We start from the raw sequence: 22,184 nt of genomic DNA, 5'->3' as shown, positions 1-22,184 counted from the left end.
ATTGAAGCCAATCATCAACCAATGACTAACTTTTTTTTAAGACATAGAAATTAGAATTAACAACCTGTACCATTGCACAATAGATCTTTATAACTGCATCGGGGATTTACAGATAACACAGCTGTCATAGTCCCATACTGGAAGATTATGCCCAAACAACAGCCTTGTTTCTGTAGACCCTCGTAGAAAATCAATAGGAATTTTTATTGTGTTACAGTTGAAAGATGAAAACAGAATTACGATGTATTAATTCATAAAATAGTAAAATGGCTTGTACCTGTGAATAATGTAACAAAGCTGGTTCAAGACACTGGTATCCAAGCTGAGGAGTGAAGAATAGAAGATCCCAGGAGGAAACAATACCACTAATGGAAGATCATGATTTATATATATGTCACATACCTTTTGGGGAGAATGATAACATAAGTATATAGATTATTTTCCAGTAGTCAACTAACTTCACCCAAAGAGTCATCAATATAAGATAAGAAATAATATAACATTAACTTGCCTGATACCTACAATAAATAGGCAGCCACAAGTCTGCTTAAAATATACCTCATCAACATCAACCTTATTTCTAGAAGACCATTATGAAAATCTGTTTTTATTTTCTGTGAAGAAGTCTTACATTTGGGGAGGGGACAGGGTAGAAAAAGGGAACATGACTTTCTCCTTAAGTCCCACAAATACATCAATTATTATATGAGTTGGCTGTCAATTTGAAAAACAAAGGAGAGCAATGCTTCTAAGCAAATGTGTAACACAAGACAATCAGATATTAGTGAAGAAGGGAAGCCAGGAAAAGTGGGAGCATAACAGGGCTTAGTGGTAACAGGTCCATGCATTTTGACCACTGTAAAATAAAAGAGTACTAGAAGTAGAAAGGCACTAGGTTACCAGGAGAAACAACGCAGTTGAAAGGTAGGAGTAGAGATCTAGAGAAATATAAAAATATTTTCGGTATTTACAAGGTTGGGGATATACAATGGATGAATAAAAGGGATGTTAGAGATTTCTGTCCAGGGTCAATATTATTACAGGTCCATGTATGGAACCTGGACCAAAAAAAAATTACATTTGTTTTTGTACTTTGTTTTATGAAAGTCAGTTATTCAGTTGAAAATACCATCGTTAACTTCAAAATGTGAAGATATTTAAACTATACGAATAAGATCCATAGCTCACCTTAAATGGTTGTACATGAAATTTAAATAATCGGCCTATAAACAGCTATCACAAAAATCTAAATAGCGAAAATGAAAGTCATACCTTCTCATAGAAATCCAAAATAAAGTGCAACAAGAAAGTACTGTTGCTCTCCAAGCGCAAGGCAGTAGTGGACAGCCATCCTACATAGTGAATCAGTGTAGACACAGAGTTCATGGATCCACCCAAAGTTGTCTCTCTGCAATAAGACACCATAACATTTAGATCCAGGAAATAAAAGCGCTCACAATTTCCAAGCTAAAGATGGATAATATAGAACAAAAAGTTGATAGACATTTTAAAAACTATCAGTGCCTCATGGGATAATGTACTTTAAAAAATTACAGTGATTAATCATAAAACTATACGTAGTCTTCTAGGGAACTATTAACAACAATTCTTAGAACACTCTCAGCAACCAGATTCTGTAAGTAGATGTGAAGGGAAAAGGATTAAGTTTGGGGATCATACTAGTCAACGTATTTTTGTCTACTAATTGACAAGTAGTGAACGCTGACACTCCTCAGTAACAGAAATCCTTAAATGAAAGTTATATAAAAAAAAAGCAGAAAATCAGTATTCACTAACACAACTGAGGAACATAAAACATTCAGAATAAAATTTGAAAATAAACCAGAAAGAAGTAAATTAAAAAATAAGAATTAATTAATCTGAAATAAGTCACAAGTAGTTTAAGGAAATAAAGATTAAAATGAGCTAAACTGAATGGAAGTCAAAGTTGTAAATTCTAACCTCAACTCTCTAATATTTTGCTACACTAACTCGTGCCAAGTCATTTTGAGGCTAAAGGGCTGTTTATTGATTTATATAATGGGAACTTGGAAAATTAACTTTTCTCTCAGGATTAGGGGAAAATGAAAAGTAACAAAAAGTCTTACAGAAAAATACTACTAAACATTTAATGAAATAATTAGTTCTGAGGTTACACTAACTCCATAGGCAAACATTTTTACACAAATTACTTCTAGTGGAATACTGTAAAATTACTCACAGAGGACTGCTCGTTGTAGGTTTCATGTAGACGTCCATAGAAAGCCCTAACAGCCAATTCTGTAGTAGCTCTTTTAGACTCTGAAGAACACTACACTGTGGGGGCAGAACAAAAAAATCATTCATGAAAGCAGTCAGAACTAACTGTTCAGAACTAAGAGACTTAGAATGGGAAGGGACCACACAGATGACTGTATCCAGTTCAGAATTCAATAGCTGCTGCTCCAACAGGTTCAGTCTCCAAGGCACAGATGACTGCAAGTACAAGATTACTGTGCCATTTTCTCTGCAAGAAACAGGACTGCCCCAACTTAGCCTAGAAACAGACTTTTCTCAAAACTACGTTTATAACAGCACTCACTTCCACAGCACATACACTAAACTAGATTTACAACAAATATACCATTCTACCCCTGGCCCCTCAAAGACTCATGCACATCCCTTTACACAAACAGCATTTAGTCTATCTGCAAGAGTTGCTGAAGTCCTAACAGTTTCAGCATTGCTGAAAAGTCCAAGTACCAAGTCTCTTCTCAGATGTAAGGGAAACTCTTAGTTGCAAGCCCCCACACAAATGCAAAGTTAAGTATGTCCAACATTCAATGGCACAAAATAAGCACTTTCACTCCAAAAGTTACAAACAGGAGGGTACAAAGGAATGGGACCAAAGCAAGTCCAAAATCCAGCAGGGCAAACATTAAGTCTTGTAATCCCACATCCAACATCTGCAGCAACTTGTAGCACATTATGAGCTCCAAAGGGCTTGAGTGACTCCACCTCTGGTGGTTACAGCTCTCACAGTTTCTCTCTTAGGCCCACTTTGCTCCCTCCTTGCAGCTTTCCTTAGACAGTCCACATTCCTGGCTTTTCCAAACTTCTGAGGTCTCCACTGAACCTCTGGCTTTTCACTCATAGCTTCACACACTGCCCTCTCAGGGGCACACTGCCTGGTCTCCCAGGCCTCCTAAAATCTAGGTGGAAGCCCTTTTAACCTTAGAACTCTTGCATTCTGTGTGTGCCGAAAACCAGCGCCACATGGATGATGCCAAGGTCTGCTGCCACCTGGAGCAGTAGCCAAGCTTTCTGCTCTCTTGGCCATAGGGGTCAAGTGCCTCGATTGCTGGGCACTCTGAATACAATTCTGAGGAACAAATTCTCTACACCACCGCCATTCTGGAACCTGGTGTGGCTGCCGCTATTCTGGAACATGGCGCTCTACGGCTTTCTCCTCAGAGCAGTCTTTCATCTTCGTAGGTTTGAGGCTGCAAAGGGTGGAGACTTGCTGCTTCTTGTGATGCCCTCAGGCCACCTTTTCTATTCTGTTCCTTTTCAGCAATCATCAGGATCTCCTCAGCTCCATCTTTGCAATCCATAGCTTTACTGGAGCTTCCTTTCTGGCCAAACTCACATTTTAAATCATCCTGCTGGGCTCTTTGCTCTTTATTCTCAACATAAATCTCGCTAAAAGCCCCTAACAATAGCCATGCCAACACCTCAATTTTTGACTGCCTTGAAATTTCTTTTGCCAGATTAATCAGTCTACCGCCCTTAATCTCAGTCTCAGGCAGTCTCTGGACATGAGCAAAATGCAGATAAACTTTCTGCTAAGCCATAACATACATTGTCTGGCGTCGAACACCCAATGCAGTCCTTCTTCCCAGCAGAAACCTCCCAAGCTCGGTCTTTACGGGCAGGATTTCTTTCTTTCTTTTTTTTTTTCAGTACCGGGAATGGAACTTAGGACCTTGCACTTGCCAGGCAGGTGTTTATTTCACTGAGCTAAATCCCTGGCCCTTATAGGCAGGATTTCTATTAGCTTTCTGGTCTTCTGAGCTCTGACCAGAATCTCCCATACAGAACAGCCAAAGGCGTTCAAGCTCTTCTCTTTGAGGTGACATCTCTGAACCTTTCCAAACACTTCCCACAAGCCATTTCTAAAGGCTCTTGAACCACATGGTCAGGTATAGTCACAGCAACAACCCCACTTCTCTGGTACCAAATTTTGTCTTGGTTACTTTTCTCTCATTGCTGAGACAAAATTCGTGATGCCCAAAATTAAGGAAGGAAAGGTTTATTTAGCTCACAGTTTGTGGAGGTTTCAGTCCATACTTGGCTGGCTCCAAGAATAACAGGGAGGAGCAACGGCAAGCAGTGTCTTTCCCTCCCTTACATTGTATGCCAACTACCCGCCCCCGGGGCAGGTGTAGCACTCACACCCATAATCCCAGCACTGCACTATGGATCAATCAAAAACCTAGAAGCCCACCCCATGACTGCATGAGGATTTGGGGGAGGATGTACAGACACAAACCATAATAATCATCAAATAAAAATATCATCCTTACCATCCCTTCTCAGAGATCCTTTGAAGTTGCTACAGACCTGAGTTCCTCACTGTCTGTATACTGTGGTCCACAACTACCCTTTCTGAGGGTCATATAACTTTATCATCTATGACTTTAAAACACAAACAATTCTAATCATTCCTTTCTCAGGCCTTGCCCTGATTTCTCAGAGCCTCACTCACATATAAAACACACAGTCATAATAGAAATTTATCCAGGGACTATCTTTAAATTTGAAAACAATACATATATCCTGAAAGCAAATACAGGGAATCTTTCTTAAACTTGATGAAATAGTGGTCTAATCATTTAAGTAGTGACAGGGTGCTCAGAGTTCAACTGCTATTTGTAGAAACTGACACTTCATATTCAGGTTAGAAATATATGTAAGTTGAAAGCACCTCTGGAGTCATCTAAAACAATCTTCTATTATAAAACTTCTCTACTGGGGAATTTTATTTTTTGAAAAGATATTCAACATTACAATGTTACATGTAGAAAACAAAAGTCTTTAATTCAATACCCACCTATACTATCCTTCCTGCCCCAATATTAAAGAAAGGTATGAGGTTTTCAAGTTTACAGCAGGAAATGGGTTTTTAAAACAAAAAGGCCAAGAAAGATACTTACATACTGCATGTGAATCTTTTCTATTTACCTTCTGCCCGTTAACCTCCACATGATCTACCCTACAGTTAGGAAATATACACTACCTCTGAAGCACCTCCATTCCATTTTGAGTCTGTTGCACCTGTAATAAAATACTGCACTCTATTTAACTCTGCATGGTTCAGCCATGCAGAAATTTCCTCCTTCCATGTGATAATCATTCAAATATTAGAAGGGAACCATAAAATCCTAGCCTTTTTTCTTCCAGACAAAATGTCCCTAATTCTTGGAGATGAAGGATGTATTTCAGTAAGAGAACACTTGCCTACCACGCATGAGGCCCTGAGTTCTATTTCTAGAACAGTAAAGAAAAAAAACCAAACTCCCCATTTCATTCTAGGTCCTTTACTATCTCAAACTAGAAAGCCTGCAGTCAGTTTCTGTCCTTCCTGCTTGATCTCTAGACACTGAATCTTACCAATTTTTTCCTTCAAAATGCCCACTTTATTTCCTTCCAAATCCCACTATAATTACCTTAGACCAATTCTTCAAAGCTCTGAGGTCACTTAATTCTCCTACCTGGTCTCTCATACTCTAGTCTCTTCTCTAAATCCCAAGTCTTTCCATGGGTGCTACCCTTGTATTAAGCCATCCATTATATCCCTCTTCTCAAGAACCTGCAGTGTGTAACACTTTAGCAAAGGAATAATATATAACAAGGTCATAAAAATGTTCAATCCCTCTCCTTTCATCTGGTAATCTCATTCCTGGAAATGTATGCCAAGAGAATAGTTTAAGAAAACAATGGAATTATGGAGTTAGTCAAGAAAATTATTCCTACAACAGAAACAAATTAGAAATAACAATAGAGAAAAGATTAAATTGTGGTACTAGGACAGTGGTGCCAACTATTAAAAATATTGTGAAGATGGTAGAAACATGGAAATTGTCATGCAATGGTAATCTTGCATTCTGATATTTTAATTTGTTAGTTATATTTGCAACTATATATAAAAATGATAAATCAATAAAGATCAAACCCAGACAATTAACATTCCAATCAATAGTAGCAATGATATGAGGCTTTTCCCATGCATGCAAAATTCTACAATGAAAAAAACTTGATGACAGGTACAACTTACCAGGCACAAACAAAAAGTACTAAAAATGTGTAAATAATATTTTATAATACTATTCATTTATTAGAGTAAGGAGGGTAATTAAACTGTATGACTCAGTACTACAAAGCTTCATAAACTAATTGAATTTCTAGCTAATTCTACCCATCTAACTTTCTTATTGTCCTTTGATACAAGCTAAAATGTAAACCCCTTTGTGTTCACCTATCTTTTCTTATACAATACTATACTTCTCATGCTTTTGGTCTCCTTTCATTGGTTTTATCCTTCCCAAATCTTTCAGTTCTATGGTAATCTATATATATACCTTCTCTGTCTTCTGCCCCGATCATATTTTGGCTCTCCCTCAGGACCCAACCAGGACACTTTCCTCTCCATATAGTTCTACATTCACCTCAGTACCAAAAACTGTCGTAGCTCCCAAATGTTAATGTGGGAACAGAATTTAAGCCCCTTCTTTGAGGAAACAAATATAAAATCATAACTGAATCTTATTTTAAGAGAATCAGATTGAATTTATAGCAAATGGGCTTTCTATTTAATCAGGTGCCCCAGAAAACATTTCCATTTTAGAATGTTTACAAATATTTTGTGAGCCAAAACTCAGTCAAGCCTCATTAGCCAAATTACTGCTAACAGTTGAATTTCTTAGACTAGGATCAAAGCCCTCCATTTTAGATTGCATTTTGCTAGTTTTTCTCATGTGAATATCCCTTGGTTTTCTAAATATAACACAAAATGTCTATTTTCAAACAATTATTTCTCTCTTGTGTATATAAATCTTTTTCCTTTGATGGTCATATCATCCAAATACACTACCCATTACTTTTAAAATTTTGATTCACTTTTTTAGGTGCTAGAGATTAAACTTAAGGCCTTGTCCACACTAGGAAAATACTCTACCAGTGAGCTATACTTCATCTCGCTTTACTTTTTTTTTTTTTTTTGTCTTTTTGAGACAGAGTCTCGCTATGTAATTCAGGCTGACCTTGAGCTCACTCTGTAGCCCAGACTGGTCTCGAACTCGAAATGAGCCTCCTGCCTCAGTCTCCCCAGTGCTGGGATTACTAGTGTGCACCACCACACCTGGCTTTCCCTTTACTTTTAATCTTTCCAAATTACTGCTACCTGTATCATGGAAACTCAACCATATTCATTGAGGATCTCAGTACTCGGCCTCATGTTCTGCCACTGACATGTCAGAACTCACTCAACACTTCAGCTTCATGAATCCTTGGCCTCCAATCAAAGAATCTTCACCTTCACTCTACCCTAGTTATCAACCCTATAGTCACACATTAGTGTCATAACCTGAACTAAACCACACTGCAAACTACTATTAATCTTTCTTTGTTATAACTTCCTATTCGTCTAGTTTCCTCACACCTTCAACTCCCAACTAGTTACTTTTGCTGTTCAACTTCAGAGACATTAGTTCCTCGATTATATCATTTTTAACCTTGATTTTCAGGCTTACCAAAATTCTCTTGTCCTTACTCTTCTACCTAGATTAAATCACACTATCAAATTGTTCTCAACTCTCTTGCACCCCATTCAATCTGCAAAACTCAAACTGATTTATTCAATCTCATAACTTGCTTTCAGTTCTTAAACAAAAGAAAATCAACTATACAGATTGCTCCCACTTCAAATTTGTCTCCAACATCAGCTGGGCCATTAATGCAGCACTAAATCCTTTTACTTCTCTCTGTGTCTGTGTCTTCCTTCTCTCATTTTTTTCAGTGGCTGTCCTTAGCAGATAACATTCTCCTGAGGCATTCTACTTAATTCTATCCTGTATGAAATACTTACTGTTCTGAAAACTTTAATATTTCTTGGCACAAAGTATTCTAATTTCTTCCCTTTTCTTCCAACTCTACCCATACTTGTATATAACCACCTACCCACTATTCCTTCCCTCCAGTTTTAGAGAAGGGTGGTACCTCCCAACCTCTCCCCGTTGATTTAAGTGAATCCCTCTACTCAGTCTTAATCCACTACCTTCATGTTTCTTCTGGAACCTTATATCATCAGGACCCAACTGAAGCCTCACACTATACTAGACAAGTGTTCTGCCTCTGAGCTACAGTCCTAGCCCTGTACTGACTTTTTCACTTTTCATGTACTTCTCAAGCCCTACAATGTGGCATCTACTGGCATCCCTATGCCCACATACCACCGATATTACTCAAAACAGGAGCACAAATCTCTGTACTACCAATTACAAAAGAAGCACTTTTTGTTCTTTCTTGACCTTCCTGGGATATTTGTCATCATTATTTCTTCACTGCCTCCTGAAACCCTGCGTTCCCTTTGTTTCTTTCATTCTCCTGGTTCTTTTTCTATCTCTAGTAATTCCTTCTTAAGATGCCTACACAGAATGTTCTCATTTTGGCCTGAGAATTAAATCCTGAATATGTTCCTGAAATGTGCTCTTGGCCCACTATTTTCCTTCTTTCTTTCCTTTTTTTCTTCCCCCACCCCTTTTAGTCTCAGATATATGTAGGTATGCAGAAATGTACACATGTATTAGGTTGAATCCTAAGAAACTCCTAGTTGTCAACAATCTTTGACCTATAAAAATGGCAACTGCTTACAGTAACCTAATGTTTCTTGATAAATAGCTCTTTATAATGGTGGAATTAGAGAAGAAATAAAGAAGCTGGGCATGGTGGGACATGCCTATAATTCTAGCACTTTGGGAGGCTGAGAGGATTGTGAATTCAGGCCAACCTTAGACAACTTAGCGAGATTGTGCCTCAAAAAATAAAAAGGGGCTGGGGATATAGCTTAGCAACACAAGCACCTGCCTGGCAAGCCTAAGGTCATGAGTTCGACTGTGGGTACCAAAACCAAAAAACACAAACAAAAACAAATAATAAAAAGGACTAGGGATATAGCTCAGTGAGAAGGTACTTAGCTCAGTCCCCAGCACTGTTAAAAAATAGCCATTCTATAAGAAAGTGACTCTTAAACACACTCAGGTACTCCTGGAAGCCATACTCGTCTTTTTGGAAACTGTCCCCAAATAGTAACACATTTAATATTATCGTGTAAGGTTGGAACAATTTTGTTAGCAGAAAGTGACTATATTATAAATATACAATATGAACAACACTGGTGTATTCCTATCAAGAGAAGGGTGACTAGTCAGCCTGGCATACGGATACACGTCTGTAATCTCCGCTACTGTGGAGGCTAAGACAAGAGGGCAGTAAGTTCAGGGTCAACGTGGGCAACTTAATGAGACTCTGTCTCAAATTAAAAAATTAAAAGGGCTGGAAATATAGCTCAGTGGTAGAATGGACCTAGGTTCAATCCCTAGCACTGGGGAAAAAAAAAAGGAGGACTAGTACACAGGGAATACTCAATAAATACTTGTGAAATGAATACATGTATCTATAAAAATATAAACCAAAACAATATAATTATGGTTGTATATTTCCCAGTTTGTTTTTATTAATATGAGCTATGATAAAAATACAGGGTGACTTAATAAATTAAAAGATTTATTACAGTAAAGGATACATTGCCATTAATCCTTCAGAGAATATTACCCCTAGCTTTGAACACACTTATCTCACCATTCTTGCCACCTTCTGAAGCACTTCTGGAAGTCTTCTTTTGTGAGTGTCTTTACAAGGAGTGATAAAAAATACCATGAATGCTGTTGCCCAGTGCCATCCAATAGAAAGGCAGGGTCCTAAAAACATTATGATGTATCCTCATTGATCTTAATTAATCAGATCTAGTATCATGCAACTTCTGGTCTTCCCAAAAGTCAAAATGATCATGAAAGATATACGGTTTGAGTTCATTCAGTACATTAAGGCAAGCATGACAACACAACTAAAGACACTCGTGAAAGAGGACTTCCAGAACTGCTTCAGAAAGTTGCTAGAGATCACAGCCAATACTTTCACGACTGCTAATGCCATCACCAGCACCTCTGCTGCTGCCTCTGTGGGGCCCTCTGCCTCGTCAGTGTAACCCAGGCCCTCTGTCCCAGAGAAGCCATGCTGGATTTCTCTCTTGACCCCAGGGCACAGGCATGGCAGGTGATGGAGGTAGGAGAATGGTATGGTGGACAGTAGAAGAGCAGGGTAGACCCTTGTGGTGAGGACTGGTGGGGGCTGTCACCCCACCAATCAGGCCTTGCTGACTCCCAGTCATACAAAGTTCTCATAACAGAGAAGCTCAACAACCAGTGCATTTGATACCATCTAGTGGGACTCTCTGGCTGATATGGACAATAAACCACATCACCAAAACCTGAGGCAGAATGTATAATTCTGTTGACACATCAGGACGTGCAAAAAAAGGAACAAGGACCAATTTCAAAATGGTCTGAGGCAGTGTGTGGTTGGATCACGGATGTTGAAAGTAGGAGGATTATTTTTCAGGTGGTGGATCCAAAACTAAACCACATCCTCAGGACACAGCATAAGCAACTCATGAGGTTCTAGCAGCCCGGAAAAAAGAAGCTGTGCTTGTGCCCTCTCTCCAGTGCCTAAAATCCAGGATCCTCCAGCTCCACCCTAGGACACTTCTTAAGAGTAGGCCTGACACCTTTTGAGAGCTCCATTTAATTAATGGATTCCGTTACAGTGTACCACTTCAGTCAGTAAGGGTCACCACTGATTGTAAGATTTCCACCTTGACTCTGGGGCAGCGGCAGATTGAATAGGGAACAATTTTAGGAGTGACAAAATTGCTCTGGATTGTGCTACCGTTTGGGCAGCCCTTCGAAGGGTGTGACACACAGGAGACACTACAGAGGACTGAGGTATAAACTGTACAGCAAGCTGGGGTAGTCCTGAAACAAAATTTTATACTTGAACATGGAGATTGCACATGGGTTATAGAGTCTGTGCTCTGGGATAAACAGAAGCTATAAAGAAAGAACAACCAGTCTCAAAGGTAACCTCAAAGAATAAGGGCAGAGTTAGTTGAGAGCACGTACTGTGTTTGACAGTGCTTACTTGGTATTCTGTCCCAGTTACAAACTAGAAGGCACAGGCCATTAGCATAAGGTAGCCTTAAAGTTGTGTGACTTTCTTGTACATGAATGTTCTAGCCAGTTTCCTTTTCCTTGTCTGAGGTGACAAAACATGGAACCCTAGAGTGAATGAGGAAAGCCCAGACATTTGTTATACAGAAAATCATTTGCAGTCTCTCTGTCCAGAGTACCTTTCTGCCCTGCAAGGACTAGTGAGAGTTAGAAATGTGTATTTGGTTTTCATGTTTGTGTTTTTAAGAAAACTGAAGGATCATTAAATGGTGTAAGTTTTATAACAGCCATTTGATGCTCAAAAAAAAGGTAGCTGGCAAGAATGATGGGATAACTGTTCAAAGCGAAGGGGAGTATTTTAAGGCTACAAAAGTGAAGGACCCATAAACAGTGTAGGTTTCATAATAAAATCATTTGGTATTCAAACAAAAAAGAAAGTGGCAAGAATGATGCGTCTGTTCAAAGTGAAAAGAAGTATTTTGAGAGAGATTAATGGCAATATGTCTTTTTCTATCATAAATTCTTTTAAAAATTGAAATATTCACCATAGTTTTCAACATACCATGTACACATTTGCCACATTCATCCATTTTCCCATTTGTAACAAGTGGAAACAGTTCAGGAAAACTTACATGACAGAACCTTAAAAGCAGAAAATTATAGGCATTACTCTGAACTGAGTAATGAAGTACCTCAAAGACCAGGTCCAAAAGAATCAGAAAACCACTGCCAAAATATCAGTTTGGAATTTCATATTGCCGGCAACAGAACAATACTCCCTACTGATTCTAAGCAAGACAGGTGCTTTTTACCTTGAAATAAATGGTTGATGTAAAGAAGAGCTGTGCCAGATGGTCAAAAAGTAGTGGTTTCACCTCTAGGAATTAGAAATAAAAATTATTGAAAATGCTTTTTTAATTCATATTACACTAAATGAAATGACTCCAGGCTTTCAGTGATACATACCAGAGAAGCTACTAAAAGGAATCCAGCTCACAAGCTGAAGGAACTGTGACCGACAACAAAAGCCATCCCAGAGAGGAATGCTCTTATACAGGAAAGCTTCACAGGAATAAAACCCCTCCTGAAACACAAGTCAACAGCAGAACCTTACATGGAAGTCTTCAGTCATGACTGTTCCTAGACAACCAGTTAATCTGTGCTACAGCTGTTTTACGCTAAGAATAACTATGTCATTGATCTAACATAGCCTTGTTTTAGGTGCCAGACTTTCTCATTGAAAAAGATGAGATAATCAGTATTTGGATACATTACCACCTTTATCAATATAGATTTCAGATATCATAGAACATCGTCAGTTGCAAAGAAGGTAAAAGGCCACATAATGGAATATTTTTGAAGATAAATGAAGTTTATTATTTTGGAGTACATAGAAAAACTTGAACATTTAACAAAACATGTACAGTATTATATAATAGGGACAGAATTTCACTAGAGGCCATAGACCAAATCCACACTGAGCAACTTCATCTGGAGAGGCCCAAGTATTTAGGTTGCTTATGCTTCCACCAGAGTATGGACCCAGGACTTCCCTTTATCTCTTGGTACTGGCATGTACCAAGACTCTATCTCACACCTTTTTTATGACAAAAGTTCTCTGCACAATCTCCTCCATATGAGAGGAGATTAAAGCAACTACCTTTATGTTTTGGGTGGAAAGGATAGCAAGTCACAAGCAATGGATATCAACAAGATCTTGCTTGCATCTTGAGTAACGAACAAACTGTGAGTAGGAAGATAAATTTTTGCATCAAAATGTGTTCAATACCAAATCTGACTAGTTTCAAAGCAGCTGGGCACCAACGTATGACTATATTCCTTTCCTCAAAGAATGCCATCTAGCCTCTTAAGCAGGAAGCCTACAAGTCAAACTAGAGTGCTCCCTTATCCTCACTACCATCATTTTCCAATTAAATGGTTTCACACCAAACCTCTATTGAGCATTTCTTTTGTACAAGGTACCAACTTAAGCATTTGTACATGAAAAAAAGGTAAGACATGTATTGTGCCTTCTGGGAGCTCATAATGTACGGGGACAAATGGATGCTGAAAGTGCTACGACAAGGATAACGACAGGAAGCAATGGCAGCACACAGAACAATGAGTTAGCCCAGATGGGGTGGTGCATGGAGGCTTCTTGACGGCACCGATATCTGAATGGCATCTTAAGGTACAACGCAGTGTTACCCAGGCCACATAGTCCATGTTCCATGGCTGGAACATATGTGACACTAAAAAATGTTTGCTGCTACTAAGAACAGAAGTAGTAACCTCATGTGATGGATTTTACTAACTTAATTGAATGCATTCAATTATATATTCAGTTTGTTCTCCTAAACTATAGGTCTTTCCCTTTTATCTACATAATTTAAAATATTCTTTCTTCAAATCAAATGGCGTAAGGATGAATAGCTCTCCAACTAAGTTCCATTTAAAATGAGTTACATATTGAGCAAATACCGTTTAAAAATGTCAGGTACTAATGAAAAGGTTTTTGATAAACACCTAAATAAATTTTAGTAAAAAGTGGTGGAGTATGTAGCAGGCAAATGGAATCTTACTTGTAAGAAGCACTCTGCCCTGATGATGGTGTCCAAGAAGTTGGTAAATTCTTCTCCATGTTCATAATCATTCACCTTATACCAAATACATTCTACAGCAGAAACAGTAAATGTAAAAATCTTGTTGTGCAATAAAAACTGCACAAAACATAATTATTACTACTCTGAAGTGACAAATTAAATTTTAAAACCTGTAGGCTTCATACATAACACCCAACTCATAGTTTAGATCGTAACGAAGATGTGGGGGTGAGAGCGAGATATATTTCAAGAGTATGGGAACACAGAGGAAAGCTTATAGTGAAAAAACGCATAAAATTCACACATAATGTGATTATCTTTATTTCACATAGTAATATAAGAGATGATAAATGCATGAATGAAAAGCTTGAGCCTTCCCTGAAATTCAATTAGAGTGAGTGGGATATCATCTACAAGTGGTAAAAATTTACTAAATGGAAATCCAATGAATTGTGCTTCACATCCTCTCTGAAGAAAAGACTGCAGAAGGAGAATTAGCCTGTAACTAACTTAAACTGACTTTAAACACCTGAAGAGTCAGAGGCTGCTTATCCAACAAAGAAATGCTCAATCTAGTCAATAAAATATACTACTTTGGAGGAAAGAAATGATCAGCCCTCGATACGGCCTGGATGAAAGACTTCTCACTGCTCTTTCCTTTAATTCCATACATGAAAACATTTTTAATGACAAATTTTTCTCTCATATATTTTGCTGACAGACGGAAAATACTCTAGTTGGCAGACATGAACACTTTAGTCATGAGAAAGTCACTTCTATTATAAAATAAGTTGACACACTGGCTTATATATGAGTCTTTTCTGAGTTTGGTTAGAATTAATCCAATGACTCTTGCAGATGGCAAGTTTCTGGGAATAGAAGGAAGAAGAGGCCTTGTGCTGTAACAGTCATCAGAATGGAACCATTCAGTAAGTCCGGGTGGCCATTCAGTAGTGCTTCCTTAACAACACCTCTCCTTTCTTACTGCCTTAAAGTTATAACAGAAGCATTCGTGCTATAAATACATAACTAAAGGGAAATAATTATGGCATAAGAAGGCTCTTTTGTCTGGAATTTGGCAATCTTAGAAAGGAACCCATTTGTAAACCATCTTGTTCCATTCTCATTTATCCAAAGTTTTTAAGTGCATTCTTACCTTCTTGTAATGTTTGACTCAACCAGTGGTACAGCCTCAGTAAGAGTGACTCATCTGTGACACAGTTCATATAGTGAAGCAGCAGAGAGTTGTTCAGCACTGAGCCCATCTGAGAGGGCAGCTGTAAAGACGGTACAATCAGTCAATAGCAGTACATGAAAAGCGGGCCACGGCACAGAGGATACCATTACATAGGAAATATATAACAAAAATTAAAATCATGAAGAAAACGCATAGAAGCACATAGTCCAGCCACATACCTCTAAGCAATGAATGTTTTGTAAGAGTTGAGGGAAGCTTTGAAGCTGTTCTAGTGGAAGTGATCTATTGCAACTGAGACAATCGGAAAGACTCATCTCTTTTTTTCCACATCCTTTAGCGTAGCTACCAGACTTTAGCCCTGGTATAACTGAGTGAGAATTCCACTTCTAAAAAAATGGGAGGATATATCATTGAACTAAACAGACCACAAACTTTAAATACAAAAGTAGTTGCTGCCAGCAGCAATAATAACACATGCCTGTAATTCCAGCTACTTGAGAGACTGACAGAAGAGGATCACAAGTTAAAGGACAGCCTGGAAAACTTAGTAAGAATGTGTTTCAAAAAAAAATTTAAAATTAGCAAGGATGTAGTTCAACGCTACAGCACATTGCCTAGGAAACATGAGGCTCTGAGTTCAGTCTCCAGCACCGTAAAAAACAAACAAACAACAACAACAAATAGTTGTTAAGGCATTTCAATTAATGGAATCTGAATAAGGTTTATATAAAATCCTGGGAAATTAAAATATATTTAAATATCTAAAGTCTTCTCCAACATCTGAATGGTTATTACCTGAATTTAACAAAAGGAAGCTACACAAGTCATTTGGGGCTTCAATACTTACTCTTTTTAGAGGACGTAAGTCAGCCGGACTTAATGTCAGTTTTAGAGGTTCAGAAAAATGTCCATGGTTTCTAAGTCTCACAGCAAGCACAGCTGAATCCCAAAGATCCTTTGAATTCTTAAAGTAGATCTATAAATTTGAGTGTAAAGTGTAAGAAAGTAAGTATCCATAAGTAAGAGCAACATAAAGTAAAAAAGTCTTTCTTACTTGAAGATATATTCATTAGGAAATCATTTACACCCATATAACTCAGTAATCTATAGAATGCACCAAATGAGATCAATACAAAGTGCCATCCCCAATAACACTTCCCCCAAACAGTGTCACAATATTGCATCTTTAAACAGCAGGATGTAAATGTTTTAGTGTTAATTTGTAAATTAACTTTGTCAAATACAATATATTGCAATCTCAATATAACCTATCTCTCCATAACCCCTTACCTTTTTCCTTGCAGGCAAAGATACAGAAATCAAAGCAGGAGCAAAGAACTTATACAGTGACAACAAAGCCTGGAGATGAGGCTGCATTCCCTGAAATAAAGTAGAATTTTCCATTTTTGATTATGTAGTCAGTGAGAAATTAAGGAAACAAATACCAAGAAGATAAAAGTAACAATAAACAAACGAAACATATACTCAGAATATTGTCACTAGCAGCATATTCAAGACTCAAAGTTTACTTGTTCTTGATTTGGACATCAAGAAGGTAGGCCCAGAAAAAAAACCAAGAAAACAGAGCAGAGGAAATATTAATATAGTACCCGATCATCATAAATCCTGGAAAATCTACTAGGACTCTTACGATTAGTATGCAATAGTCAAACAGCTTGATATATCTAAACAAGTCTTAATGAAAATACTAACTTCAAAATGAAGCTATTGCTTTTAGATATGTGATATAGCTGACTATCCAGAGAAAGCAGACTGCTAAAATGAATTTCAAGAAAGTAACCAAATTATTTCATTTGATTATAAAATTTTATTGATTTTAATGCCATACAAAGTAAGGCAGAAGACAGTGCTTACAAATAAGAGTACAGTATGCATTGTTGAACGACACAGATATGTTCTGAAAAATGCATTGTTAGGTGACTTTGCCATTGTGTGAACATTACAGAATGTGCCTATGCAAACCTAGATGGCACATCCTACTATGCACATAGGCTGTATAACTTTTTTTAACTTTCACATACGACAATATGTGGTACTTGTCTGTAATGGTTGATACACTGTGCCAACTTAAGAAGTCTAGAAGCTTAACTGAGTAACTCAGCAGTTCTGCATCCTAGGGTATACAGGATATACCCTTACTGCTCTATGATGTTGTTCATTGTGTCAACTTGTGAAGTTTAGAAGTTTAACTGAGTGATTCAGCAGGGGATCAGGGTCATCACTTTGGAAACACCCTCAGCCTGTGCAAGATGAGGGCATGGAGATTGTGTGAGTGCTATACCCACCCGAGAGGGACAACCTGTACACAATATAAGGGAGGAAAGAGGCTTGCTCTCCCACTTTTTGCTCTTGCTGCTTTTGCTGTGTTCTGTCACCTTGAACTGTTGCCCCCTCAGCCATGCTACCCTGCCTTGGAGCTAGCTGATTACAGACTGAAACTTTTCCTTCTTCAATTTTTGGTGTTGGGTATTTTGTCTCAGCAACCAGAGAAAACTAACAAAGACATTATCTTTTTATGTATCACTTCACTTAACACAATATTCTCTAGTTTCATCTATTTTGCTGCAAATGATAGCATTACATTATGCTTCATGGCTTATTATTCTACTAGGTATATATAGCATATTTTCTTAATCTATTCATCCACTGATAGGCACCAAGGCTGATTTCATGTCTTAGCTTATATTATGGTGCCATAATAAACATAGTGTGAAGGTATCTCCTTAGTAGGCTGATTTCATTTCCTTTGGATATGCTGTATGCCCACACAAGCAATTGAAAGGGAATTAAAATTTAAGTAAAGGCCAGCCAGGATGCCTGCCAAACCCAAGAGGACATACTCAGGCAAGCCTGGTAACACAATAGTTCTTTCTTTGTGTAATCCCTGTCTTTATTGTCTTTGTGTAACTGACAGCCTTGCAATGTAACTTGAGGCCGATGATGGCCTTGCAATGTAATCTGAGATGCTTAAACTCCCTTGGCAACTCATGATTATCACTCAACCCTCCAATCATAATGTACCAGATCTGATGCTGTACCTCCCACTTGCTCTCCCCTTAAAAGCCCTAAAACCTCACTGGGCAGGGCTCTGACACTTTAGGAGCAATTCCAGTCAGGCCCATGTGTGTAACAAAATTGCTGTTTCCTAGACCTCCTTAGTGCCATGTCTTCCTCGGTTTGGTCCCTTTTGCTGTAACAGGATAGCTGGATCACATGGCACTTCCACATTTAGTTTTTTGATTTCCATAATGGCTATGATAATTTACATTCTTACCAACAGCATAAAATAGTTTCTTTTTGCAAGTCTTCACGACTGTTATTTTGGGAATTTTTTGATAATAGTCATTATAACTCGGGTGGTAAGATGGCACTTCACTGTAGTTTTGATTCCATTTCCCTGACAACTAATGATATTTAACAATTTTTCATATCTTTGTTGGACACTTATAACCGAAACTAAATTTATTAAAACAAAAACAAAATGACAGTTATGATGTTGGAAATATCTGCTGAGTTAGGGCCCCAAAGAAGCTGCAGACTGCAACCAGAGAAAGTGAGAGCCAGCAACGCACACACAAAAAGCAACCTTCCCCTCATCATCCTCCCAAACACCAAACACCGTACCCTGTCACATCTCACCCACCACCAATCACTCACTGTCAGCAAGGAAAGCTCCTAGCCCTGGAGAGAGGGTCTGAACACTACAAACCGTGGGCGGTGCCAAGCGCACTGGCAGGGAGCCACAGATTGCATCCCTGAGACCACTGTGGAAACAGGAGAGACTCAGTGAAGCCAGACCAGAGTGGGCAATTTCCTACTGTTTTCCCAGGCACTGGAAAGAGCTATGATAGAGAAATCCTGCCCTCTGTCCCATGTGGGTAAAGGAGGTCGTCTGCCAATCCTGGAGACTGCACCAAGTTACATATATTGGCAAGAAGAGTTCTTGAGACAGAAACAAGAGACAGACACACTTGAGCATGAACAGAAAGAGGTGCCTGGGGCTGACGGCTTCTGGTGATATACTGGGCAAAGGCCTCCAGAGTGAGACTGTGAAGATTTGCCCTGCAGCTAGGGGAGGAAAAGTGGGAGGGTAGGTATTAGGCAAACTGCATCACTTCCTCTTCTTCTCTAATTGATTGAGGTGGTCAGATATTGGGAAAGAGACAAAGGTCTATAGGTGGTCACACCCCAAAACATGGCTTAAAACTAAAAGGCGGATCCAGAGAGACTGACAACCCTTGCCACACTTGGGCAGGCAGTTAAGCATATCATAGAGAGGAAACCAGCTCGGCTGCCAGCAATCTAACTATGACTAGAGCATTAAGGGAATCATTTAGACACTCTGGCTATGTGTCACTGGGTCCAATACAATTGAAATGACTAGGTGAAGTGGTAGACAATACCTCTTGACAAATAAAACCAAGACCACATGACTGGAAATTAGAACCTGATTTAACAGATCTTAATGTCAACAACAAAGTCTCTTCACTTGATTTGACCTCAACCTTCAGCCCAAATCAAATTAAATCAAATCACAAAAACACAAGACAACTGAGAAAATTCCTTTAAAGACTCCCAACTCTCCCAAAGTAGATCCAAGGGGCACCAATTGAGGAAATCAAACACAAAATAGCTGAGCTGTACAAAATGTTGAGAAAGGAAGCAAAGAAACTTTGCAAGTTCAAGGTTGACCTAACTAAACAGATAAGTGGAATTAACAAACAAATTAACCAATGTGGTTAAACAAAAGTCAAATAAAAAAAGAAGTGCTAACTAAAACCATCTAAAACATGAAAGACAAATTTCCAATGACAAGGTGGCAAACAAAATCCTGGAGATAAAAAAAGTTCTATTGAAAATATGAACACCAGAAATAACCAATGTAAGGAGAAAGCATCAGAACTCAAGGACAGATAAGCAGAACATGATCTACTCAGAAAAACCTTAAAAGGCAGGAGAGTAACGAAGCTGATCCAACAGCTACCAGATGGCACTAAGAAGACTAATCTAAGACTACCTGGAGTTAAAGAAAAATTAGAGGGCAGCATGCATGGACTAAAAAAAAATCTCTTTACAGAAATAGCAGAAAATGTTCCAAGTATGGGGAGAGAATTCAACATACAGATAAAAAAGGCACAGAACCCCAAATGTACAAGGACAAAAGTAGTCCTCCATGACACATCATAGTTAGAATCCCAGAAGTCCAACACAAGGACAGAACTGTAAAAGATATGAGAGAAAAGCAACAAATCACTTACAAGGGAAAACTCTTGAGGATTACAGCAGATTTTTAAACTTAAATAGCCTAGAGCACTTGGAGTGAAGTGTCTCAAGCCCCAAAAGAAAATTTTCAACCCAGACTAATATACCTTCTAAGACTCTGAAAATTAATGGAGAAATAAGGATAATCTACAACAAAGAACACCTTAGGAAATTATGGCAACCAAACCAGCACTCCAAAATATTCTCAAGAATATCCTACACAGAGACAGTGGTATCAAGAATGCAAAAAAGATGGAATGAATACATTATGCAGGGCAAGAAGTTAAATAAAAAAAAGGAAAAAAACAATCAAAACTAGGAAAATATTACAATGATAGTGGTAAGACAATAATTTTCAGAAATAACTTTCCGTGTATATGGCTTTAACTCCCTGATTATTATTATTACTTTTTTGGAGACAGTGTCTCACTATGGAGTTTAGGTTGGCCTTGAACTCACTATGTAGCTCAGGTTGGCCTTGAATTCACAATGATCCTCCTACCTTAGCCTTCTGAGTGCTAGGATTACAGGAGGGTGCAATCATACACGGCTCAACTACCTAATTAAAAGACACTGACTGGTAGACTGAATCAAAAAATAAAATGCAGTGGTTAGCTGCATATAAGAGACACATCTAATCTAATCTAAGAATAAATTCATAGATTAAAAAAAAAATCAAAGGAAGAAAAACAGTATTCCATGCATTAGGACTCCCAAAACAAGCTGGGGTAGGAATCTTATTCTCAGACAAAGTGGACTTCAAGCTAAAACTGGTCAGAAGAGGCAAAGTAGGTCACTAAATATTGGTTATGAAAACAATTCAATCCAAAGACATAAAAACCATAAATACATATGCACCAAATACAGAGCATCTAACTTCATAAAACAAACACTAGTGAACATAAGAAACCAAGTAAACATCAACACAATTATAGGGGGGACCTCAATAACCGACTTTCACAAATAGATAAAAAGATCCTTTCTAATACATAGGTCTCAGAGTACCAGCAGCAAGTTTTATTCCCTGTGCTAATTAATTTTATGTGTTGATATGTCTGGTCATAGGGTACCCAGATATTTGGTCAAATATTATTCTAGGTATTTATCTTACTTTCCTCATTGCTGAGACCAAATACCCAATACTCAAAGTTAAAGGACAAAAGGTTTTTTTAGCTCCCAGTTTGTGGAGGTTTCAGTGCATAATTGGCTGGCTCCAAGACAGGGTGGCACATGGCAGAGGGGCAACAGTTCATGGTGGCAGAAGACAGCAAAAGCAACAAGAGAGAGACAAGCCTCTTTCTGTCCCTTATATTGTATCCAGTCTACTGGGATTATGGCAGTGCCAGTCCAATCAGTAGATTAATCCAGCAATCACCCATCCTTAATCTCAGCACCCTTAATCCTGGCATTGCACTATGAATCAGTCACACTCTAGATTCAGCCACCTCTGAAAAAAAATCTATGACTGCATGAGCCTTTGGGGGGGGGGACATCTAGACACATTTTTATAAGTGTATTAGATGAGATTAACATTAACTATGTATACTTTGAGTACAACTGGTTGGCCTCTATAATGTAGGTTTTGGGGGCTGGGGATTTAGCTCAGTGGCACAGTGCCTGCCTGGCAAGCGCAAGGTTGTGAGTTTGATTCCTAATACCGGAAAAAAAAACCAAAACCATTCTTGATTGGGCTGGGGGTTTAGCTCAGCGGCACAGCACCTGCCTGGCAAGTGCAAGGTCATGAGTTTGATTCCCAGTACCAGAAACCACCCCATA

The 22,184-nt window shown here is 38.4% G+C and overlaps 1 protein-coding gene across 1 annotated transcript in view; it reads right to left on the bottom strand.

The window, feature by feature from the left end:
* The window catches only part of Cenpi (centromere protein I), a 104,623-nt gene that overhangs the window by 20,169 nt on the left and 62,270 nt on the right, over window positions 1–22,184 (bottom strand). Inside the window, exons 8-17 of the mRNA XM_005415260.2 lie at window positions 16,416–16,505; window positions 15,973–16,101; window positions 15,344–15,511; window positions 15,084–15,204; window positions 13,907–13,998; window positions 12,291–12,408; window positions 12,137–12,201; window positions 2,222–2,316; window positions 1,273–1,408; window positions 278–402 (exon numbers count right to left, since the gene is read on the bottom strand). Of these exons, the coding sequence (XP_005415317.2) occupies window positions 278–402; window positions 1,273–1,408; window positions 2,222–2,316; window positions 12,137–12,201; window positions 12,291–12,408; window positions 13,907–13,998; window positions 15,084–15,204; window positions 15,344–15,511; window positions 15,973–16,101; window positions 16,416–16,505 (1,139 nt within the window). The remainder of the gene's footprint in view (window positions 1–277; window positions 403–1,272; window positions 1,409–2,221; window positions 2,317–12,136; window positions 12,202–12,290; window positions 12,409–13,906; window positions 13,999–15,083; window positions 15,205–15,343; window positions 15,512–15,972; window positions 16,102–16,415; window positions 16,506–22,184) is intronic.

This window comes from Chinchilla lanigera, unplaced genomic scaffold, assembly GCF_000276665.1.
Source record: "Chinchilla lanigera isolate Chin_1 unplaced genomic scaffold, ChiLan1.0 scaffold00102, whole genome shotgun sequence".
Lineage (NCBI taxonomy): Eukaryota > Metazoa > Chordata > Mammalia > Rodentia > Chinchillidae > Chinchilla > Chinchilla lanigera.
The sequence above is the reverse complement of the archived record's forward strand: the minus strand, read 5'-3'. Positions and strand labels throughout refer to the sequence as shown.